The sequence below is a fragment of the Miscanthus floridulus genome, chromosome 17 (genome assembly GCF_019320115.1).
Source record: "Miscanthus floridulus cultivar M001 chromosome 17, ASM1932011v1, whole genome shotgun sequence".
Classification (NCBI taxonomy): domain Eukaryota; kingdom Viridiplantae; phylum Streptophyta; class Magnoliopsida; order Poales; family Poaceae; genus Miscanthus; species Miscanthus floridulus.
The window spans coordinates 5564970-5591343 of record NC_089596.1 but is presented as its reverse complement, the minus strand read 5'-3'; the positions used below and the strand labels follow the sequence as shown (position 1 = coordinate 5591343).

General features: G+C 44.1%; 1 protein-coding gene and 1 pseudogene across 1 annotated transcript; both read right to left on the bottom strand.

The window, feature by feature from the left end:
- Positions 1-363: 363 nt before the first annotated feature.
- On the bottom strand, positions 364-9173 carry LOC136515127 (probable acyl-activating enzyme 16, chloroplastic; annotated as a pseudogene).
- A 1374-nt stretch (positions 9174-10547) lies between these two features.
- Positions 10548-13608, bottom strand: LOC136515126 (uncharacterized). The gene is made up of 4 exons (XM_066508819.1): positions 13585-13608; positions 12826-13087; positions 11217-11928; positions 10548-11134 (listed from the first exon to the last, which is right to left on the bottom strand). Exons 1-4 carry the CDS (start codon positions 13606-13608, stop codon positions 10903-10905), a joined length of 1230 nt encoding a protein of 409 aa, XP_066364916.1. The 3' UTR covers positions 10548-10902.
- Between the last annotated feature and the right edge of the window lie 12766 nt (positions 13609-26374).

Sequence of the window (26374 nt, the reverse complement as noted above, 5' to 3'; positions counted from 1 at the left end):
TGTGTTCGTTACTGTACTATATAGGAGTAGATCGCGTCGTTGCCATGGATTGGATTGGATCGCTCGCTCGACCCGCCGGCGACATGGCAGCGGCTGCGGGCGGCGGAACCAAGGCGAGCGCCAACATGTGGGCCGTGCTCGCCGACGAGGATCCCGGCGACAACGAGGCAGCCAAGAGACTTGAGAGGGGGCAGAGAAGCCACGGAATACAAGCACCAGCAGACGATGGCGACGGCGGCCTCGGAGGTCGCCGTCGGCAACGCGCAGAGCGGCTCCGCCGGGACTTACGGTCGCAACGAGAAGAAGGCGCGGAACGAGCGGAGCAGGAAGCAGAGGAAGAAGCTGCAGCCGGTAGCGGTGGCCAATGGCGATGCTAACAAAGCCGTCGTCGTACAGGCAGAGGAGGCCACGGCTGTCGGCAGTGACGAGTCTGACGGCGAGGAGGAGAGTACCAGCTGCTGCCGGACGGTGATAGGCAGGCTGCTGCGTGCGGCGGTGGCGGCGGTCCTCATCGCCTTGTGGGTGCATGCTGCTGCGCCGGCTCACACCGCAACATGACCATATATAGCTGTATAACGATCAGTTTTTAATCGCAGAGCAAGATCGCTGTAAAGTCGGAGGGTTAGCAATGCGTTTTGAGTTTGACTAGTCACTTATTGCATGTACACACATACATCTAATAGTGTAGTAACCTGCTTATTCATCATTTATCCAAAAAGAACTTGTTTCAATCAGATGGATGCATCCCTCTCGATTTTCTTATTAGATAGATCTGCTATTAGAGCACACGCACGCGCTCCGCGTCTCACTTGAACAACGCTTCGATTTCCCTTCTGTACTTGTCTGTCACTTTGTCCCTTCTTATTTTCACGGTGGGTGTCACCGTACTATCGTTGTCGGCGTAGAAAGTGACCAGCAAGTGAATATTTATAGTTTTGCTGTATGTTGTGATCGGAGGTGGTCTAGCACTTAATGACACAGGATTTATACTGGTTCAGGCAATGTACCCTACGTCCAGTCTGAGTCGGTCGTTGACTTTATTCCTGAGCCTAGGTACTCGAAGTTCACAGTGGGGTTACAAAGGAGAAGGAGAAAGATGAGGGTACAAGTGGTCCGGTCGGACTCCGATTAGAGCGACCGAAAGAGATAGGAGCCCCGCTATGAGTTAAGTGTTCAAGCGTGTGCTCGTGGTTTGAACCTGGTGGTTCTGTGGTTGTGTACTAGTGAACTTGATCGATCTAATGAATCTGGAATCACTTGAATGGACTTGGGTTAACTGAAGAGAACTATCTCCTTTAGGGAGAGGACGTATCCTCTTTTATAGATGAAGGGGACGGCCTTACAAGTGAGAGGAAGAGAGTACACTCAATGCAGTAGCCATAACACCACAGTTTCAGATAATGACATGGGTTTTTTCTTCAGAATATTTCCCCTAGTTGCATCAAGAAAAAGATATGTGCCCACACATAAAGGAGTCTGAATTGAGTGTAGTGATGATTATAGCTGGGCGTATCTCTTACCTGGCCGATCACAACTATCTGATTAATCAAGTTACTCCTGCCGGCTGCTTCCTCGATCTCAGCAGGTTCAACATTTTCACCTACAAATGAGATGGTCAAGGTCAGTAAAAAAGTTACATGATATCAACTAAATTTTCTGTGTGCAACATCAAAGACCAAACAGTAAGTTTCCTAACAGAATCATAAAAAAAATGACAAAGAATATATTTATAATATAAAAAAGTACACATTTTTTATATTATAAATATAAAAAAGTACACATTCTGAAAAAGGAGAGACTAATTATAATCTGAACCTGTAGAGAGGACTATTGTATCCTTTGCACGCCCTTCAAGAACAAGCATCCCTCCACACTTGCGACTTGGCCCTATGGCATGGTGACGTACAATCCAACCTATATCTCGAGTGCTGAACCAACCCTCTTGGTCAAAATCTTCATCTGTAGCCGATGGATTCTAATGACAAACAAAAAAAAAATCATGAAATGAGTCCTCCAGAAAGCTGAACACTCAAATAATATCATTAATCTGTGCATGGGGCCGAGACATGGATTCTAAGATTTAGATGCTTGGTTCTTAATGTGCATTTCACTTTCGGCAATGTCTATCAACACCATACGGAAGGATTAATATATTAAGTAAAACATGAAATTATAAGAATACTACAGCTCCTCATTTTGTCAACTATTGTAGCAAAGATATCAGGCTGTTAATACCTCTGGAATATTCTTAGCTGACTTTAAGTACAGAGAATCTAACATAGTGTTCCACAGAGAACTAATTAATTCGATGAGCAACATGTTAATGGAACATCAGCATTCTAATTTAGATTTGACAATTGATTTGTATCAGCAAAGAAAGAAGTAGAACCTTATAGTATCCGTTCATTACTTGCGGTCCTTTAATTTTCACAATCCCCTTTGAACCATCTGGGAGCACCTCACCGGTCTCTATGTCGAAAACCTTGATTTCAGTATGCTTTATTGGGTGGCCAATTGTCCCAAGAACCTTCAAGCGACATACACAGTTAATGTTTAGCATTGTCGACTTATCGCATGTAACAAATAGGAAACAGTATGCAAGACTATATCCAATTAGTAAATAAAACAAGCATTTCCTCATCTTACATTACAGAATGGTCGTCTAGCAGCAGCAACAGGAGAAGTCTAAGTAAGACCATAGCCGTTTTGTACTTTAATGCCAATGGCCTGAAAGAGCAGAACATTGATAAAGCTACTGACATTTAAATAAGAAGTTTATTGATAACCCTTACCTCAAAAAATTTATCAACATGCATCGAAAGACTTCCACCGCCACTAATACCAGCCTGCAAGTTATCACGGAAACTAGGTGATTTATTAAGTATTTGTTAAGTGGGTGTTAATAAAGTTCAGGTTACACTTAAAATTGCAAGGATCATTGATGCAACACAGAAATAAGAATATAAGCAAAATTAATATACCTTTGAAATCCCGATTGCTGAATGAATTTTCTTGTATACTAGAATCTTCGCCAGATTATGTAAAGGCCAGAGAAATGCAGCAATCAATCTTGCCCACAGCCACTTCATCATATAGGCGATAAATGATGGTTTGACAAGATTGTTTGATAAAACTGTTCCCTTTTCAATGGAGGAGAAAAACAGGAAAAGGAAACTGAGTCAAGCAAAGAAAGAGGCCACAAGTAGATAATAAAGAAAGGAACTTCAACTTCTAGAACGTCTGGTTATTAAAGAATAAGGAAACAAAGTATAGCATCTTTGAAGTAATTCCTTGCAGCTAATTAAAGCAAGTAGCTTATGACAATTCAGTGTCCGGACCTCATAGATCTTCTTTGCCTCCATATATAGTAAACTTATCTTGATAAGTGAAAGAGCAATAATTTTTCGAGCAGCTGAACTGGATGAAATCTGCTTTTGAATTGAACTGCAGAAAGTCAAGAAGAGAATTAGGAAATGGGCCAAAGACTTTCCATAAAGTGTCACTACTCACTACTTGACCATTCAACGGGGGGGGGGGGGGGGGGGGGGGGGAAGAAAAAACTACACACATGTAGCCTCTGCATGGGCACCAATGCATTAGTGAACTGAAGTGTCCCTATTAAGTGAACAATCATTTACTGTAGTACAAAAGTGGTTTATCACTACACCGCCTCCATTCCTTTTTATTGATGTTATTGAGTTAAACAGTTCCAAAATGTAACGGAACTTTTTTTTTGTTTGTTGTTATAGGAATTAATAATTCTAATGCTACAGGTTTAATAATGACAAATGTAGAGATATTTCAAACATTGATATATTTTAATATACTGGTGGGCAAGTTTTAGTAAGTTTATCCAGACAGAGACAACTATAAAGCATCAAATGAAACTGAAGGAGCAGAAGAACACTAACCTGTACAAGGTTTCATAGACCAGCGGTACTGATATAATATAGCGAGGCTGGTAACGCTGCAAATCTTCCTATCAAAGAAGATAGAAGAAGATGTCAAAATGCCCTAAGGAACTACAGAAAATAAAACTAGTGAACAACAACACAGATAGGACTGTAGAAACGAGTTCTGCAGATCACTGCATGCTAATACGAGATCTGGCCCATTTTGCAGCTTTTAGTTAGCTGATGAAAAATAAAAAAAAAGGGCAGACCCAGTGCCGGAGGCTATATGAGTGGAGTCTGGGGAAGGGAAAACCGAGGCAAGCCTTCTCCCGCAAAATCTACGAAGAGACTGCTTCGAACCCGTGACCTGGTGACTCAGTGATAAAAAATAATACAGCATATTCTTACAGCAGAGCACGCAAATACACTACGAGACCACATGAATTGCTCAATAGCACACTAGGTGCTTTATGCAGAGCAAGCATCTTTGATAACATTACAAGGTGCTTAATGCAGAAACTAACTAACAATAGTAAGGTAATTTCCCTCAAACAAAACTACAGTAAGGTAATTTAAGTTGAAACATATAAAAACCCTACCTTCAGATACTTCACAGTAGTGTAAACTTGCTGGATCCCGTACGAGAAGATGAAGTACTCACAAGCACGCTCATATGCATGCCATGGTGGAAGCATGCTTAGGAACCTATCACCAGGTTCTGCCGGCACAATCTCCCACAGATTATTTATCTGTGGAACAGAACAGCATAAAATGCGTATGAACAGAAAACAATTTGTCTCGGATTTTTTAGCAGGGTGATTGAAATGTTTACAAGACATTCCAGGAAAAAACATAATATTAATTAGCATGAATGCTTATGCTCATATTATAGAGATTAGGAATTCACATCAAGATAAGGAAATAAAATAGTAACTAATACACATGGCGTAGCATCGCTCAACAACCTTGGCTAAAAGTGTAATGTTTCTACCTTCACCTGATGCAAGAGATTTCGGTGGGTAAGCATAACGCCTTTTGGTGTGCCACTTGTTCCACTAGTATATATTAGTGTGGCCACATCTTCAGGACTAATAGTTTCGAAGACATCTTGCTGACCTGACAAATGAAAAACAACAGTTCTATTGACTATAACATAGTTTTGAAAAAAGCAACTGTATATGCTAGTTGACTACCAGAAAATTGAACATTCAATTTCCTTGATTTGCCTACAGGACTACAGGCATAATCAATCTACTGCATGATATGACAGTATCACTGAAGGGAAAAAGAATTAATGAAGGATGCAGTCCCTGTTGCATGATACAGCAGTGTATGTCATTGAAGAAAGGAATAATAATTTTCTAAAAAAAAGATGTCAGATTCTTCACCTATTCCTATAATCTTGAAACAATAAGAAAGAAATGTTAGTGTTGTTCACAGATTCCAAATGAGCGTTGCAGCAGCAGCAGCCGCAGCAGCAACAACAACAACAATAAAGCTTTTAAGTCCCAAACAAGTTGAGGTAGGCTGGAGTTGAAACCCAGCAGAAGCAATCAAGGTTCAGGCACGTGAATAGCTATTTTCCAAGCACTCATATCTAAGGCTAAGTCTTTGGATATTTTCCATCCTTTCAAGTCTCATTTTATTGCCTCTACCCAAGTCAACTTCGGTCTTCCTCTGCCTCTTCACGTTACTATCCTAGCTTAGGATTCCACTACGCACCGGTGCCTCTGAAGGTCTCCGTTGGACATGTCCAAACCATCTCAACCGGTGTTGGACAAGCTTTTCTTCAATTGATGCTACCCCTAATCTATCACGTATATCATCGTTCCGAACTCGATCCATTCTTGTATGACCGTAAATCCAACGCAACATACGCATTTCCGCGATACTTATCTGTTAAACATGTCGTCTTTTCGTAGGCCAACATTCTTCACCATACAACATAGCAGGTCTAATCGCCGTCCTATAAAACTTGTCTTTTAGCTTCTGTGGTACCCTTTTGTCACATATGACACCAGATGCTTGGCGCCACTTCATCCACCCTGCTTTGATTCTATGGCTAACATCTTCATCAATATCCCCGTCTCTCTGTAGCATTGATCCTAAATATCGAAAGGTATCCTTCCTAGACACTACTTGACCTTCCAAACTAATATCTTCCTCCTCCCGAGTAGTAGTGCCAAAGTCACATCTCATATACTCAGTTTTAGTTCTATTGAGTCTAAAACCTTTGGACTCCAAAGTCTCCCACCATAACTCTAGTTTCTGATTTACTCATGTCCGGCTTTCATCAGCTAGCACTACATCGTCCGCGAAAAGCATACACCAAGGGATGTCCCCTTGTATATCCCTTGTGACCTCATCCATCACTAAGGCAAACAGATATGGCTCAAAGCTGACCCTTGATGTAGTCCTATCCTAATCGGGAAGTCATCCGTGTCTCCATCACTTGTTCGAACACTAGTCACAATATTGTTGTACATGTCCTTAATGAGCCCGACGTACTTCGTTGGGACTTTATGTTTGTCCAAAGCCCACCACATAACATTCCTTGGTATTTTATCATAAGTCTTCTCCAAGTTAATAAAAACTATGTGTATGTCCTTCTTCTTCTCCCTATACCGCTCCATAACTTGTCTTATTAAGAAAATGGCTTCCATGGTTGACCTTCTGGGTATGAAACCAAATTGGTTCATAGAGACCCGCGTTATTGCTCTCAAGCGATGCTTGATAACTCTCTCCCATATCTTCATAGTATGGCTCATCAACTTAATTCCCCGGTAATTAGTACAACTTTGAATATCCCCTTTATTCTTGTAGATCGGTACCAATATACTTCTCCACTCATCAGGCATCTTGTTCGATCGAAAAATATGGTTGAACAGCTTGGTTAGCCATACTATAGCTATGTCCCTGAGGCATCTCCACACCTCGATTGGGATAACATCCGGTCCATCGCCTTACCTCTTTTCATCCTTTTCAACGCCTCTCTGACCTCAGATTCTTGGATTCTCCGCATAAAGCGCCTATTGGTGTCATCAAAAGAGTCATCCAACTGAAAGGTTGTGTCCGTATTCTCACCATTGAACAATTTATCAAAATACTCTTGCCATTGATGTCGGATCTCATCCTCCTTCACCAAGAGATGCTCCCTTTCATCCTTAATGCACTTAACTTGGTTGAAGTCCCTTGTCTTTCTCTCACGAACCCTAGCCATCCTATAAATGTCCTTCTCTCCTTCCTTCGTACTCAAATGTTGGTAAAGATCCTCGTACGCTCTATCCTTTGCCACACTTACAGCTCGCTTTGCAGTCTTCTTTGCCACCTTGTACTTCTCTATGTTGTCCACACTCCTGTCATGGTACAAGCGTCTACATCATTCTTTCTTCTCCTTAATAGCCCTTTGGACTTCCTCGTTCCACCATCAAGTATCTTTAGCCTCGCCTCCACTTCCTTTGGTTACTCCACACACCTCTGAGGCAACCTTCCGAATGTTGGTTGCCATCTTCTCCCACATGTTTATGTCCTCTTCTTCCTTCCAAGAGCCCTCTTTGATAACCCTTTCCCTAAATACCTCTGACGTCTCCCCTTTCAGTTTTCACCACTTTGTTCTTTCAATCTTAGCTTATTTATCCCTACGAGCACGCACCTAAAAACGAAAGTCTGCCACCAAAAGCTTATGTTGAGAAACAACACACTCCCCTGGTATCACCTTGCAACCCAAGCATGCTCGTTTGTCCTTTATTCTTGCGAGGACAAAGTCAATCTGGCTAGAGTGTTGTCCGCTACTGAAGGTCACTAGATGAGATTCTCTCTTTCTAAAGAAAGTGTTGACTATCATCAGGTCAAAAGCTACCGCGAAGTCCAGAACTTCCTCCCCCTCCCGATTCCTACTACCATATCCAAAACCTCCATGAACTGCCTCGAAACCCGCGCTTATAGTACCTACATGCCCATTAAGATCTCCTCCTATAAAAAGCTTCTCACTGCTAGGTACAGCTCTAATCAGGCCATCTAAGTCTTCCCCAGAATTGTCTTTTAGCACTCTCATCGAGGCCTACTTGGGGGGCATGCGCACTAATTACGTTCAAGACCATATCATAAGATAATCCTATCTCCTTGCCTTCTCACTCCCACCACACCATTCTTGAGGCTCTTATCAATCAAAACTCCTACTCTATTTCTATTCACGAATGTCCCTGTGTACCAAAGCTTGAAACATGTATTGTCCACCTCCTTCGCCTTCTGACCCTTCCATTTAGTCTCTTGAACGCATAATATATTTACACGCCTCCTTGTCACGGTATCAACTAATTCTCTTAACTTACCTGTAAGCGACCCTACATTCCAACTACCTAAACAGAACCTAGTTGGTTCGACTAGCTTTCTTACCCTTCGCACCCGTCGACTCAGATGTGAAGACCCTTGCTCATTTTTCAATACACCCGGGCGTCGATGTAGCGCGCGCCACTAAGGAAGCGGTGACCCGATCCTTGCTCACTTGACACCATGCCCAGATCGCGACACGGCGCGTCACTAAGGGGGTGCCGACCCGGCCCTTGCCCATTTAACACCATACCCGGGTTCCGATATGGCGCGTCGCTAAGAGGGTTACGCCCCAACAGTTTTCTTTCGGGTTTCATCTCTATTAGAATGGTTAGATTTAACGTTGGCTCGCCACGCCTTTCACAACCCTCCTCCTTTACCAGGGCTTGTGACCTGTTATGTAGAAACCAAATGAGCGCTGCTAAGCAAGAAAGAAATTAAGTGTTAAGCTTTTCATATAACTAATCGATCAGGTCAAGATTTAAATCAGAGATTTGGAAAGGACCATATACATCCTAAATATAACAGGGCATGAACTACTACTACCAAGTCCTCTTCGACTTGAATTTAGGTGCCTATTTTGTTGTCATTTACAATGTCACCTAATCCCTCCTATATTGGTTGAATTTTCTTTTTTAATATCACAGGCGCATAAATCAGCTGTTGGTGGTACAAGCTTGGATGCTCATGTTATGGGGGTATGAAGCTATCAAACATGATGAGAAATACTACAGGAAACATAGCGTATGAATTTATTATCCTTTACCATTAGAAACAGTGGCATAACAGAAAAATGTGCCCATAAAAAAATAAAACAACAGTTCTTAAGAAGTTGCACTGTCAGATTATTGTTAATTATGATATGTACCACATTATGATATCACACAGAAGGTACCTTGCTGGCCAGAAAGAAACAGTGCATTACGGCTTTCTCGACCAAGTTCGGTGATATCCTTGTAGCCAAAAAGTGGTATATCCTTCACAGCTTGGCTATCTATGCATTATTTGTCACCCCAAAGTAGAACAATGAATCTTGTATTAATCCTTGATATGAAAGATTATGGTCGAGCAAGAGGGATGGGATTTCCTTCTTAATTCTTGCTTGATTAAATCGATACATCTCATCTCCTTATATAGAGAGGTTTACTTGACTCCCAAGCAAGGCTTACTTGACCTTTAAGTAAGCGACCCTTATCTCTAATTAACCCTAACACTAATGGGCAATACACCCAACCCAGACCCAATAGGCCCCTGACGTACTCTAACAGTCCACAATAAGTGCAATGCTGTGATGGGGAAAAACAATAAATCCATAATCACAACATGAAAGTAAAACATAAACAAATATAAGTACTAAATAAATATTATGCAGACGCATAAACCACTGATAGTAGTATAATCTATCAGACCCGTTTCCCATGCCTGTGACCGACGCCTTCCCGAGCGCTCGGCCCCTCCCGTGCGCTCCCTCACTGTCGCCGCCTCCTCTCCGCCGCCCCTCCTCCATTCCCCTCTGGCCCGGTCCTCGCCTCCTCTTCTCTGGCTCGCCTGCCCTCCCCTCCCCTCCACCGGATCTGAAGGAAGGGCGCCGGCGGCCCTCTCCTCCCCCTCCACCGGATCTCCAGGGCGTCAGCGGCTCTCCTCGCCCCCTCCGCCGGATCTCCATCCATGGCTGCAGCGGCCCTCCCATTCCCCTCCGGCCCGGTCCTCGCCTCCTCTTCTCTGGCTCGCCTCCCCTCCCCTCCACCGGATCTGAAGGAAGGGCTCAGGAGGAGGCGCCACGGCTTCGGGCCTGTCCGCCGCGACGGCAGCAGGTTCAGCTGCGACTGCGACCGCCGGATCTGGAGGGGGTGGCGGGCGGCGCGGGGTGCCTCTGGTGAGGCCGGCGGGTCGGTGGTGGCAAGGAGCGCGGACCTGAGGGCGTCGCGCGGGGAGGTGCCCCGCTTGGCCTCGCGTGTGACAAGGGCGACACCGTCGAGCAGGCGCCGGAGATCCCTGGACACCATGGGAAGGGAAGGTGTGGAGGCCCTTGGACCAGGAAGAGAGAGGAGCTGCGTGGAGGCGGCAGGCGCGGCGAGACTCACACGGCCACGGCAGCCCTTGGAGGGAGGGGTACATAGGTCAATTTACATATAGGACAGATATGTCCTGTTCGCTTAGAACTACTTCAACAGTATTTTTCAGCGAACAAAGTGTTTTCTTCTCGTAATAAATCAGTATAAGGCAAATTTCAGCGAAACCAAGGTCCAGACCCTTGCAGCGCGCCATATATTCATCGAGCTTCTTTGCCCTGTCTGGTGTGAGTGTGACATGGTTGCTCCAAACAATTTTTAGACTCCTAATTTATTGACCAACTTTTCATTGATTTAGATCCTACAAAATAAATACGTATTCCTAGTAAGAGAGATACTAGTAAGTCAGAATCTAACCTCCATTTACACTAATACAGTAGATGCAAACTTTGCACTCTTGCCTCAACTTAGGTGACTAAAGTTGAGCCTACCCACTGTCGAGATTCGACAGTACTTGTGGTGCTTTCGTTTTGTCCTCCACGACTTGGACTTGCAACCAAGCAAATCCAAACCTAATTACCGCCATTTTCAGTGGCAAGCTAGTACTAATTAAATAAAAATAGAGGTGCAAAGAGCACATACAAACGCGTTTGACTGACCACACACGATCAGAGCAACAACATGAAACGAGATGCAAAAGTGACCACACACGACACGGTCCAGTGCAAACAGCACATACAAACGCTGATGGATGAATCATGCTTCTTTGCCTTATCAACTTCATTGCCACCGTTCTTCTTAGCATTCTTCCTCTTCCTTTTCTCAGAGCCATTGGGCTTCTTCTTTTGAAATTTTTTGTCTCCAGAAGGGCCACCTTGTCCGTTCTTACTTGCAGCAGCCCTGGCAAAAAAAATAAATATTGATTTCAATACGATAATCTGCAGAGTTGCAAGAGGAAGATTAAAATTTGCATAGATCTTACCCTGCAGCAGAAGACTTTTCTGAACCAGAGGCAGGCGCGCCATCCGCATTAGCAGGAGTGGCAGCCTCCTTCTGAGGATTCTCTACAGGCTTGTGCTCAGCCTCCGAGCCAGCATCAGAGCTGACCTTCTCCTCAGGTTTGTGATCAGCCTCTGTACCAGCATCAGAGGATGGCTGCTTAGCTACCCACTTCTGAACCTTCCTGACCTCAGGATATCCCTGCCTGCCACCATTAGTGTTGTAGGCATAGCCTTCCTCTACCTGCCTCTCATGGTACACACAGGCTCCATCAGCATGAACATCTGGCTCACCATCGTGACAGCTGGGTACACTGCCATAGCCATCACTGTTATAGCCGCCATTGAAATTGTCAACACCGGCATTGTCGTTGCCCTGAACACTTTCCCCCTGATTGGGGACTGGGGGCTCTTCTTCGTCACCACCCACTAGAGGAAATCCATGCTCCAAATAAAACTCTTTCCTCAGTGGCCTCAACCTTGCTTCCTCCTCCCTCAGCTTCTTCTGCTGCTGCCTCAGCTTCCTTTGCTCCTCCGACAACTGCATGAGACGGAGCTCCCTTTGCTCCTCCGACAACTGAACCTGAATGAGATGGACTCCATTCTCTCCTTTCTCTTTCAGCTTTGTTTCCTGCCCCCTCAGTTTTATCAATACATCTCTCAACCTCTTGAGCTCGTGCTCAATATTTCTTATACCTGACAAGAAACCAGCAGGATGAGACACAAATCAAAGTGTGGCAAATAATAGAAACTATGAAACGTGTAATGACAACCATAAGATAACAAAGCTAGCTACACACATAATAAAGATTAATAACCATAACGTAACAAAGCTAAACCAGCAGTCAGTAATGGCATTATCCCCCAATCAGTACTGGCAACCAAAATAATAGCTTTATCCCCCAGTCAATAATAGCTTTATCCCCCAGTCAGTAATGGCAACCATTAAGATAACAGCTTTACTATTTACGTTGAAATAAATAAATTGAACAAAGAACATAGACACGCATTAACAATATTAACAACATGAGATAGTTTAGATTCAAATATTGGACACGCATTATTAAGAATTCTAACACAACATGAGATAGTTTATAGATTCAAAGATTAGAGAGGCATTAACAATACTAATCCATATGAGATTCAAATATCAGAATTAGGAATAATCAATAGCCAAAGATTGGAATTGGAATTCGGAATAACAATTGAATCTAGATTTACAGTGATAAATCGGACGACCACATGACATCTGATAGACACAGTACATAATATAGAGTTATATAAACTAGACATGCAAAGATTGAACAATGAATACGAATCTATCTACCATGCTAACTGGAGACAAGAGATCGAACAATGAGCACGAAATCTTTATCCACTCACAACATGTCCCGTAACCAAACTAAACTAATCTCCCTGCTCTCGGGAGATGATCGCAACAAGAAAGCACGCACGCATCACGATAATCGGATCAAACTAGACGAAGGAACAAGGCAGGCGATCGATCGAGACGAGCGCTAACTTAGCGAAGGAAGATCGGAACTTGGTAACCGGCAGGTCAGTCGGACGGGAGATTGAGGTGTATGCACGTACCATTGTCGTGCTGAAGCTTCAAGTAGTAGAGGTTCTTGTGCACGGCCTTCTCCTTCTCGGTGGTCCCGGTGGCGGCGGCCTCGGCCTTCTTGGCGCGGGCGGCCTCGGCGGCCTTGACCTTGCCGACGACGACGGACACGGCGGCCTCCCCGGACTCGCCGTCCGCGAGCTCGAGCAGGCCGAAGTTGAAGCTGGCCACGGCGGTCGTAGTCGTCGTAGCAGAGATCCCGGTCGACGGCTGCGCGTCGCGCGGCTCGCCGCCCTACTACTAGACCCTCAAACACGAAGCGAAGAGGCGGCGCGCGCTAGATGGCTGGGGCTCCCGATCGCTAGCTTCGCGGGATTGATCGAGTCGACTCGAGATCGAGAGGCTTTGGTTTGGTTGCCGATGGTGGAGGAGGCCACGGGTGCCGCGCCGCGGTTTTATAGGGCCGGCCGGGACGGGCCGTTGGATCGCGAGCGGAGGAGCAGGAGTCCAACTCGGATCGGAGCCCGTGATCCGCGCCGGATCCGCCGTTGATTGACTGCGCCACACGGTTGCTGGATTGGATGGATCAATTGCCCGGTGGCTGAGAGTTTGCCGAGTGCATTCTATCCGGCACTCGGCAAACATACTCTTTACCGAGTGTTTTCAATTAAACACTCGGCAAACATATAGCATTCGGCAAAATCTAACTTTGGCGAGTGTTAAATAAAAAACACTCGACAAACTATAAAGAAATACTCGGTAAACACAAACACTCGGCAAAGTAGAGGCACGTGCGCTGGGCGTGCGGCGGCCATGTGACGGCCGTTGGGTGCGCCGCCCTATTGTTATAACTTTACCGAGTGTCCGTTAGAGACACTCGGCAAAGACAGAGTTTGCTGAGTGTTTTTTATTGACACTCGGCAAACTGATATTTTTGCCGAGTGTTTTTGTTTGACACTCGGTAAACCAATGTATTTGCCGAGTGTTTTTTATGGGCACTCGGTAAAATAATATTTTTTTCTCTCCTACCCTCCAAACTTTTTTTACTCTCCACATACAACATGTGGTACTACATGTTAAAATTTGGCATATTTCTCAATCTGTTTGTTATATTTATTTAATTAATTGCATTTAGAGGAATTTTTTTTGTTTAAGTCAAATTTGAACAGTAAGTGATTCAAATAATGGAATAAATTGAGTGGAGAAATCATATTCATGTTATTGAGTCCATTTTGGGGCTTTACTCGGGAAATGAAAATAATTTTCGAACATTTTGTTTAGGAAACACGACCACGAACGTGTGGCCGAATGGTTTTTAAATTCTAAAAAAAGCAAACGAAGTATGAAAATCACGAGATTTGTCAAAATTTCATGATAACATACATGGAGACTGTGGAAAAAAATTAAAAAGATTTTGCACAATTTGTCATGTACGACCTTTATAAACCGAAGCATCTCCGAACACTACGTCAAAAAGCATTTCTAGGGGCGGTTGTAGACTATTTGTAGGGGCGGTTTGCCCAGCCGCCCCTACGCAAGGGTCTCTACAAATCTTGCATTTGTAGCCCCTACGAATATATCTGTAGGGGCGGCTGTAGTACCAGCCGCTCCTACAAATAGATATTTGTAGGGACGGTTTAATCTAGAACCGCCCCTATAGTTCGTTTTCCCGCAAAAAAATCAAATTTTCAATTCAAAATCGCTTTGCCGGACGTCCCACAACCAACGTTCCGAACCGCGTTCGCGTTGCCGAACGCCCCGCGACCAACGTTCCGAACCGCGTTCGCGTTGTCGAACGCCCCGTGACCAGCGTTCGCGTTGCCGAACACCCCGCGACCGCGACTACAAGCATAAGAGTATTCTATAAACTACAATTACAAGTCCAATTCACATGAATATATATAATCCATCATTAAATATACAAATTTCATATACATTGTTATCAACGTCCTAGAGCTAGCCTTTCAGTCTCATGAAGGTGTTGGTACTGAGGATTTGTACCTAACTCAGACTCTCGGTCATGGTAGGCGCCTCTGACGTGTACAATCTGGTCCAATATGAAGTTGCAAAGGTCGCCGACGAGCTCTAAGAGTTGGTCATCCTTGTATGGGTCTCTTTTCATTCCTTTCTCTTCTCTCCACTACAAGAAAACAAGTTTCGGTTTAGTATTTCATACCATTTACGAAGTTTTTATACTACGGGTAAAGATGTTCAAACTTACCCTTAAGGGGTGTCTCCTGTAGACACCGGTGTTACCCATCATAGAACATATATAGTATCCACAATGTACACTCCCAGGCTTCTGCTTGGGGCACTATGTGTTTTGCATATGAAAATGTTAAGTAATGCTTTTGACAGCCATGTAACGGAGTACTGAAGAAGTAAGTTACACTTACCGCACATAGTGTTTTTATAGCCAGCTTTTCCTTCCTTGCTGGATCATGCCTTCCATGATGATTAGTGACATAGAACCTAAATGCCCTGTTCGAATTATTTTAGCAAATACAACTTGTTAGTATCCAAAAGTGAACGTTACAAGTATGTATACAAACATATAAGCTAATGAGGATTGTCGATATGTATATGTTTTGAGAATCGATATGAAGTCTTTGTATGTCACCGTGTCCTTATCTAATGAATCAAAGACCATGCCATGCTCCTCCCGACATCGACGGCTATACAAATCCAGTGGTTGCTGCATGAATTTAATCATAGAACTAGATAAGCCCTTTTGCATCGAATGAAATATATCGAACAAAGCTTTAAGTATAGAGTTGAGCTTACTCGAAGTTGTATGGTAGCCATATAGTAGAGTGGTGTTGGAGATTTTTGAAAGCCAAGGCAATGTATGCCGCAACCTTGAGGGACTCTTCCCTTAGCTTCGCACTACGGATGCGCTCTTTCTCCCGAAGAGTCTTTGCAGCTGCTAGCTCTTTGGCATCCAGTGGCCACCGTTTAGGGTAATTAAAATTTGTTTGGGTTATAGCTTGAGGGTCTACATATCCGGCTTTCACACTTGGCATTTGTTTGACAATGTGCACTTGCATTCTACAAATCACGGCGTGGGTTAGTTATAACAAAATTCAAAGATTACATTCATATCATATCGGGAGGACATTCATATCATATCGGGAGGACAAGGACTTATAGGCACCATGTGCGAATTAGATTTATCTCCATTTCTCCCAGGTGAAAGCATGTGTGCATGTCATTGAAGTCAAAGACAATTTTCCCGGCTGGGCTTCCAAATGTGCCGGTGGGAAAGCATGCTTGTATGATATCTATGCTCGTTGAGAGAACACGCAAGTATCAATCATGGAACCTTCTCATTTCAAGTGGTAGGCACTGGATGTCCCGGTTTGGTAGGAAGGGCTTGCCTCTTTTTTATTTTTTCGGGCAATCCTTTGACCATTCGATGGCATCAACATTTGGATACTGCTTTGCAATTTGGTGGAGTTTGCTACTGACGGCCTCCTCAAAACCTCGTGATGGGACTTTTTTAACTTGGTTTTCTGGCTTGAACTGATCATGGGAATACCACTTGGACACCGACGAGACGTCTTTGATCGGAACATAAACTAGCCTTATGTGGATTGGAATCTTCTTTCGGAGTTCCCATTCAGGCACGTCCTCATCTTCTTGTGCATCACCTTCTTCAGGAGGCACTTGATGTTCATGTATCAGTTGTGCTTGTTGAGAAGACTGTGGCATCTCATGATGCACTTGCCCGGTACGAGCTGGAGAATGTTGTGGCATCTCATTAGGCACATGCTCGATAGGAGGCGGGGAAGAATGTGGCATCTCAGAAATGTGGGGGTCATGAGACGGTGAAAATATCTCCCCGGCCTCAACAACTCGCTCCAAATTTGGGAGAGGGGGAGGCGGCGAAGAAGCAGTCAATATAATGTCCCGTTTGTGCCAGAGGATGAACTGCCCCATAACGTCTCCGAGTAACACCAGCCCCTCAGGAGTTGCATAGTCTATCCTCCACTATATGAACTCAGGCTTCACTGTATGCACCTCGACCCTAGTGTAGTCCAGCGGTATCTTATTATTGTGGTGTAAGCCACTGGGAGGATGTGCCACACCCGTTGCCACCTCCATCACAGTGTTTTGCCGGCCGCTGAGAAACACCAAGGTGCAACTAGTAAGTTCCCGTATGAGATCGATTGGGGTTATGGCTGTAGTGGAACCTTGGCTGCTAGGAACTTTCGGAGGGCTGTCAACTAATGTCAGTTCTCCCGGCGGCATCACTAATATACGTGGCTCTGTAGACATTCCTTGCTCCTCCAGCGCCTTCACAACTAGAGCCTTCACTTGGAGCTCAAGACTAGTCTCCCGGTCTCGGCCATGTTTCTTGTATATGTGCCTGTCCTCTTCGAATCCTTGCTTCCAGGTCATCCTTTTCCCTAGCCCCCTGGTGCGGCCTGTGTGCTCCTTGTTTCCCAAGCCAAGGCTAAGCTCGTCCCTCTCTCTGGAAGGATTGAATGAGCCTGTCTCTTTGTCTTTAGCATATTTCAGTATCCTTGATACCGCCTCTTGGGTCTCCGGCTTATCAAACTTAAGATTACTGCCGCATGGTTCTGTACTCCTCGCATATATCCAGTTCCTTGAGCGTACCTTCAAGTTTATCACATCGATATTCCCAGCAGCTGTGGCCTCTTCATCCATCTTCCTAAACTGCTTTTCCTTGGCATAGTAGCCACCGGGGCCTAGATGATGGTGGTGTTTGTTCCTCTTTGCCATCTCGGTGTTACGGGCACTGAGCTCCAATGCCTCCGGTGAAGTCTTCTGAGCCACGAGCTCCTCCCATTGACTAGGAGTTATTTTGCCGAACTCATTGAAGGGAGTTAACCCCTTTTGGATATACTTCGTGTTGAGCTCCGACCTCCAACGTCGAAATGACTCTCCCATCATCCTGATAGCATTTTTTTTACCAATTTGTGCTTACCCTCCGGAAATCTAAAATTGACCTTCAGCTGCCTATCCCATAGTGCATTCTTTATGTTCTCTAGTACCTCTTTCCAGTTAAGGATTGCTGGGTTCAATTTATCTCTTACTAGGGCCCCGATCGCATTACGGAATCGTCCTCTTAATTCCTTCGGTTCAAGGATCTCCCCTGCTGGCCCAACCTCCGTTATCACATAACAAGCCTTATCTGGATATAGATTTCCTTTTCTATCCCCTCGTTTCCTCTTAGGCTTGGTAGTCGTGGTTGTGTCTTGAGTTTGTGGAGCAGAGGCATCGTGATCTGTCTCTGTGGTTGTTGCCTTTGCTCTCCTTTCCTCTACTTCGTCTTGTCCAGCGAGATGTCGCGGACGTCGACGCCGTCTTTTCTGAGTTTCAGGAGGGACCTATATATAGGACTGGTCAAAGTGTTAGTAGAGGTAACACAACCAAAGCTTTAGCAAAATTTACAAGCTAAGGCTTCTTCCCTACCTCCTCGTTCGGGTCAAAATCCTTGTCCAAATCTTCCTCCGTTGGCCTCCTTCTTGCTTCAGGTGGGAAAGGATCCTTGGGACTTTCATATCCCTCTTCTGACTCATCATCCTCTTCTTCTTCGCCTTCAGCAGCCTCTCCTTCGGGGCCTTCCTCCTCGTCACACTCCTCCTGAGTAAGCATCACTTCTAGATCCTTTTCTACCTCGTTATCGAACTGTTCCTGAGTAAGCTGGTCCTCTAGTGCTTGCTCCTCAAGGGTTGGCTGCTCATCATGCTCAGGGCATCGAGCTGCACTGTCTGTTGTCTACGACATTATTTCACGCTTTGTTCTAAAAGATGCAAGAAAGTGTGCTTTAGCTACACGAGAAGGTATAAGAAATCAAAAAGGTCTATAAACCAAAGTAGTCCTATAAAACAACAATATAAAAAAATGAGAAGTAGCAGTGGTAGAGGCCTCAGAAACATGTCAATCATCATCTGATCTTGAACTTGGAGCATCAAGGCATCATAACAGAGAAGAGAGGAGAAGGTAATGTAGGGGCGGCGGCTAATGATGCCAAGTTCCTCACAAGTTCTTGATCATCAGCTCATATTCGATATAATGTATGGACTTGGACAATTTCATCATTGGCAAAACAAAGGAGAGGAGAGGAGAGGGGAGATTTGGCAAAAAAAAAAGCAACAGCTGCTTAGCAAACATAGAGCAGTAGCTGATGGCAAAAATAGCCAAAAAACAGCAGTGGCCCACTGGTCCTATGCCCCTAAGCACGCAACTAGTAGATCAGCAGCAAGCTAGAAATTAAACAAGAAGATTAATTTCACCAAATTGATGTAGATGTAGCCGGCTGGCTGATTAAAATCCCAAGTTCATTAAGCAAGGACGAGCAAGCTGCTAGGCAAGCATATCATCACACAGGAAGTTCACAACTACAACTGGAGGCATTAGCAGTACTCCAGTAGTAGTACATAGCAATACTAGCAGCTTTAGCTAGCTAGAGAGACCGACCGACCAAGAAGATGATCGACCAAGAAAATGCAGCATGAACTAAGGAACTTTCTGGCACTAGCATGAAGGTCAGCAAGAAGAGGGTGCTGAGGTAACTGTTATGGAGGCTCAGATGTGTCAAGAATTAAAGTTACCAGATCATGCTGATAAGAATGGAAAAGTTTGCTATGATGGTATGACAACATGTTAGATAGAGTAAGACAGCTAAAGAGCTGGATCTTCCAAATTCACAGAAGGAGAGGAAGACAGCAGAAAAAGATGCCTCAGAAACATGTCAATCATCATTTGATCATGAACTTGGAGCATAGTGGCATCATAACAGAGAAGAGAAGAGAGGAAAAGGGCTAGTAATGATGCCAAGTTCCTCACAAGTTCTTGATCATCAGCTCATATTCCATATAATGTTTGGACTTGTGCAATTTCATCATCGGCAAAACAAAGGAGAGGAGAGGAGAGGGGAGATTTGGCAAAAAAAAAAAAAAACAACAACTGCTTAGCAAACATAGAGCAGCAGCTGTTAGCAAAAATAGCCAAAAAACAGCAGTGGCCCACTCATCCTATGCCCTCAAGCTGCACATTTGACAGATGAAAATCTGAACCATATAAAAATATATAGTTAATAGTACTGAATTGTAGTTTAGGACAGCAGCAAGCCAGCAACCATAGAATGTTGCCAGGAATAGGAAACTACAGGTATCTGTTGGGGAAGAACAAAGCAAACTATATAAACTGTTGACTGAAATGAGCAGTTCACTGAAAATGGGTTTAATCTGATTTTTTAGAAGCAATAGAGCAGTGAAGTAACAAAACAATAATAACTATTAAATCAATCAAGTAGCAAGGACTGGTCAGGCGCTGCAAGTAGTTAATCACTATCCTTGATATTAAACACATGGTATATGTATATTAAACAATCATTATTGATTCTATATATCCAACAAAAAAAATGGGTAACTCAAGATAAGGTACAACCTCTTTTTATGAGAACAGTTGACTAGAGCTATCAGGCAAAACTAAATAAAATGAATTCTCAAATGTTACAAAAACAAGTTAGCTATCAGGCAAACTGAAATTACCAAGAGCATTGGCAGATTGAAATAAAGATCATACTCAACTGATTGAAATTATCAAGAGCTATATACGAGTGATTAGCTGGAACAATGAAAAACGACAAAAGTGAGGTTTGCTACAAGTTTGAATAGATGCAGATTGCACACTGGCATAACTGCTAGCAGCTGGGCACACTGTCAGATAAAACAATAGTAGTAGCACTGCAATTCATTCCTAACAAGATCTATACAGCAGCTATAAATGACTTAGAAAGTGGAGCACATGATTTGCTTGGACTACAAGTTGCCATAACTACGTAAAAAGGCATGTCCAGTAAAGCTATCTCGCCAATTTCGACAAGTGCAGGTGTCAGGACTACAGCTGGCAACAAAGGCAGAACACTTCATACAACTGCCCAAACAAAGGCAGAACACTAGAAGCACAAATAACTAACATTTTCAGCAAGTGCAGGTGTTAGGACTGCAGCTGGCAACACTAATTTAGCGAGGGCAGGGCCAGCAGCTGATCGACAGTGTTCAAGCAAAATAGCTTTTGGTTACCTGCTCCTGTGGTTTAGATAGATGTTAACTGCAGCCTGCAGGCTGGAGCTGCGGCTGGGCTAGGCAGCTGGGTACTGAACATCCGAATATAGAGATCTTCCTCTTAAATCAAGGAACTAGAAATTGGATATACAAAGACAGTGAACGACCAGTGCTACGATTGAAAGATGATCAGAGGTGCGAAAGCGTCTCTCGGAGAAGTAGCACCTTTTCGCTGGGTGTGCGTGCATGTTTACATAGGGTTGGAATATACCCAACCGTGGATTACACAAGGTCCTTACTACTGGCAATATGCCAGAAAATAGAAGGCAACATCATAAAGTAAACAAATAAAAACAGCTGAAATTTAAAAGGAAAAACTTGCAGGAACTCTGAACAAACAAAGGAACCAATGAAGTGTTTTGAATGACTAGTATGGTGCATCAGACTAAATTTAAGTAGGTTATAAATACCACATATCCATCCCACCAAACTTCATTACAATCAACCAAACTAATATCCAAACCCTAAACATGCAAGTAACATTCCAGTACACATATTAACGCAAAGAGGCTTGTGTTTGCAACACAATATGAGAACATAACCAAGCATGAATATTTAAAACAGCAGATAAATTGTCAAAATTATCATCTGTGTTTCCTATTTTCTCCACTTCAGTCAGTTAATATACAACATCTTGCTTTTTTTTCTCCATTTTCCTATGTCAATATGCCAAAAGTACAACGCCAAAGATATGTCTAGGTGCTAGTCAGAGGCTGCCTGCCTGCCTTGTGGCTAGTAATTTTTTGAAACATGGGTCAAAATTATCATAAAACTACATATTTAAATTTGAATATAGAAGTAAAGATTCAAAGTGTCAGTTTCAAGAGCTGCATATTCAAAAATTATATCATAGGACTACATGTTTGGTGTGTAAGGTATGGCAAAACTAAAAATTCCACCACCTAGCAAAAAATCTGTATTTATGTGATACATTTTTTTCCCGAACAACGCAGGAGAGCTGCATGTCATTTCATTGAGAGAAAAGAAATACAGAGACAGGCCAGTCGGCCTACTGCCAAAATATCATATGGATTATAGACACCCCACAAACATAAAAACCTGATGCTTATAGCCAATCCCTAAATTCAACATCCTCATAAAAACTCTAAAAAGATGATAAACTACCGGACTCACACAGCAAATTTTACAGATATATGCATATGAATTTGTAACTTACGGAAGCTGCATACTTGTGAAGATTATTGAAAACCAGAAAAACAAACTAGCTATCACTAATACCATCTCTGGTAAAGCTCACCTAACAATGTGCATAAATGTAGACAACTACTGAATTCACTGAAACTTAGAAACATACTACTTTGTTTTTAAGCAATATCAAGCTCTATAAGCCTAGGCAGATGTCATAATCGAAACCAGAAAAAATATAGCAAAACAAACATAGCACGAAACATAGAGCGACTGGGGTTTACTCATCGAGGAACGAAGAGATCAGTCACCGGATCTCGAGCTGCCGTTGACCCCGTGCAGCCCCGGCAGAGGAAGGTTCCGTCGCCGGGGGCCGGGCGCCTGGGGCTGGGTGCGGGACCGGTGGCGTGGCCGGCGGTGGAAACCCTAGGCGCGCAGGGGCGGGCGCCGGGGGCCGGGTGCGGGACCGCCGGGGGCCGGGCGCCTGGGGCCGGTTGCGGCGCGGGACTGGCAGCGTGGCCGGGTGCGGGACGCCGGGGGTCGGCGCCTAGGGCTGGTTGCGGGCGCGGGACCGGCGGCGTGGCCGGGTGTGGGACGCCGAGGGTCGGCGCGCGGGGGCGGGCGCCGGGGACCGGGTGCGGGTGGTCGGCGTGCGGGGGCAGGCATCGGGGGCCGGGCGCGGGACGCCGGGGGGTCGGCGCGCGGGGGAGGGCGTCGGGGGCCGAGCGTTGGACGCCGGGGGTCGGCGCGCGGGGGGCGGGCGCCGGGGACCGGGTGCGGGTGTGGGCGGGCACGGGACCGGCGGCGGAAACCCTAGGCAGCCTGACGACGTCGGAGGAAGAAGACAGCGCCCAGACGATGACTCCCGTGTGCTTCCTCCTATTTATACTAGGTACTATTTGTAGGGGCGGTTCCTGATCCAGCCGCCCCTACAAATGCATTTTTAGGGGCGGTTCCTGATCCAGCCGCCCCTACAAATGCATTTTTAGGGGCGGTTCCTGATCCAACCGCCCCTACAAATATTTTCTATTTTTTTAAATTATAAATTCTATATTTTTTATATCATAAAAACACAAAGTAATATAAAAAAATTGTGTATATACACAAATATAATATTTTGTATTATTCTATATGTGAAGAAATATAGATATAAACAATTGTAGTCAAAACAATATAGAAAACAAAAAAAACAAAAATTAAAAATTTGAATTTTAAAACTTTGAATACAATTTTATGACGTTAAATGAAATAAAATGAAAATGTTGTAAACATAAAAGTTGTACAACTCATCAACTTGTACAACTTTTATTTTGGTCATCTTGTCATATGACTTTGTTTGAATGATTCAAATTTTGAAATTCAAATAATTTCAACTTGAAACAATATTTTGAAAGAGTAAATGATTTCACATGAAAAACTCATGAATACCAAAGTTGTAGAGGGTAGTCTCACACACATGCATAAAATGTAGTCTCATACACATACAAAAATATGTAGTCTTACACACGTACATAAATATATAGTCTCACACGCATGCATAAATGAAGTCTTACAAACACACACTTACACAAACACTCCACGTTCAACAACTAGCTAGCCCGCTGTAACAACTTTCCCTTTGACACCTTTTTGTTCCCATGGCATTATGTCTTTGGGGAGGTTCTTTTCCACAACACTGATCTTCTTAGGAAAGTCTGTGAATAGCGGCATCTCATCATAGTTATTGTAAGCTTCAATATCATCCACGCCATCAACTCCAATAATGTGTTGTTTCCTAGAGGCAACCACATGCTTTGTCTTCTTCTTCAGGGGGAGGTTACTTTGTTGGTCAGACATATAGAAAACTTGTGCGACACGTGAAGCGAGCACCCAAGGGTCATCTTGGTAGCCTAGATTCTCGAGGTCTAGGACTCTCAATCCGATCTCATTCAGTTGGTGTTGTTTGATCCAGCGGCATCGAAACAGGGCCACCGTTATATCCCTTCCATAGTTAAGTTCTCATATCTCTTCAATGATGCGAAAGTATTGGATCTTTTGCCCTAATCCATCGAGAGCCTCTATTCGAATGCCGTTGTTTTGGTTCACATATTTACTATCCTTTGCGTGGGTATAGTACGTGTACCCATTGATGTCATAAGCATTCCAAGATATCACTTGTCTCGATGGCTCCTCCACCAACCTACTGATGGTAATAGAGTCTATGGTTTCTCTAGGCGGTATGTTTTGGTCCTTCAACCATGTAGTTAGTCGTTGCTTGTGCTGTTTCATGACCCAATCATCCGAACGGCCATTTCTCTCTGCCATAATGATAGCCAAGTATTCATCAATATATGGTTGCATCAGTTGTGTACTCTGCAAGACACTGTAATGCGCCTGACTCACCTCTTTGTAATCATGGTCGATGAACACTTTTCTACCACTGGTGCCCTTCCTAGCCAGCCTACCCTTGTGACGAGAATCGGGTTTACCAATCCCTTTCTGTACTTTTAGGTACTCTTGACAGCACTCGACGACTTCTTCAGTACTGTAACCCTCTATCATGGAGCCCTCTGGGTATGCTCAATTATGCACGTATCGACTTAAAACCGACATGAACCGCTCATAGGACCACATTTCATGCAAGTAGCAATGGCCAAGCGCCTGTATCTGATGAACCATGTGAATCATGAGATGTGGCATTATATAAAAAAAACAGGAGGTAAACACATCTCCAGTTGGTTTTGTGTCTCCACCACAAATTCATGTAGGTGACTCAGCTCTTCCTTGCCAATCATCTTCTGTGAGATCTTCGAAAAGAAGTAGCACATGCGGGTGATGGCCATTTTCAAGAACTCTGGCTTTATAGCCCTGATTGCAATAGGTAGAAACACTGTCAGCATCACATGACAATCGTGAGCCTTGCAGTGTGTTATTGACAAGTCCTTCATCAACACTAGCTTCTTCACATTTGCTAAAAACCTAGTCGGGACTTTGATCCCCCTCAGGAAAGTGCATATAGCTCTCTTCTTGTCTGGTGTTAGGTTGAAGCACGCCGCGGGCAGAGTGTATTTTCCATTAGCCTTAGGTACCGGGTGAAGCTGTGACATCATGTTTAGCTGCACCATGTCTTTCCGTGCTTTCAGACCATCCTTTGACTTGCCTGTGTCCATCAAGGTAGCAATGAGACTCTCAAAGATATTCTTTTGCACGTGCATAGCATCAATGGCATGGGGGACCTCCAAGTCTGGCCAATAAGGCAGATACTAAAAGAAGATCGATTGTTTCTTGAAAGGTACGCCATTGACTGGAGGTGTGCTTCTATCTCTATTCGTCCCATCTGGATTCTTCTTTCCATAGATGACGCGTATGTTTTTCACCATTCTGTACACATGTTCTCCGTTATGACGTCTCTCTGGAGGGGGTTCAATCTCCGGGGCGTTGTCATAAAATCTAAAGAACAATTTGCTGCGGTACTTGTGACTTGTCTTTAAGAAGCGTCAGTTCCTTATGTAAACTATCTTCTTGGATGCATCCAGGTACACCCATGTAGTACCATCCAAGCAAGCCAAGCATCCCGTCTTCCCTTTGATCTGTCTAGACAAAGCAAACAACGCGGGGTAATCATTGGTAGTAACAAATATTATTGCTCTACATATGAAGTCCTCCTTTCGGAACACATCGTACATCTGCTCCCCATGCCTCCATAGCCTCTCCATTTCTTGCATCAAGGGCTCGAGGAACACGTCTATATCAATGCCTGGTTGTTTAGGGCCAGAAATAAGAATAGTGAGGAGAAGGTACTTTCTCTTCTGACACAACCATGTTGGAATGTTGTATATGGTCAAGATCACTGGCCATGTGCTGTGGTTGCTCATCCTCTCATTGAAGGGATTCATTCCATCGGTGCTCAGGCCAAACCATACATTCCTTGGGTCATCGCTAAATTGTTTGTGCTTCTCATCAAACCTTTGCCACTGACTACAATCAGCCGGGTGTGCAATCTTATCATCATCCACCTTGCGCTCATCATCCCACCATGTCACGAGTGCGGCTTCTTTAGGGTTTAGGAACATACATCTCAAGCGGTCGGTCACTGGCAGGTACCACATTACCAGGGCAGGAATTCTTCTCTGCTTTGCATCGTTGCCTAATGGAGTATCCTCTAGGGACTGAGATTCTTGTACCACCTTTTTTGTACCCTTCTTATTCCTCTTTTTCCCCGTGGATGGTTTGTCCCCACCGTAAAGGTCATTGTTCTTGTACCGGCTGGCCCCACACCGGGGACATTTATCCAGTGACTTGAACGTTTTGTCACGAAAAAGTATACAGTGGTTGGGGCATGTATGTATTTTTTCAA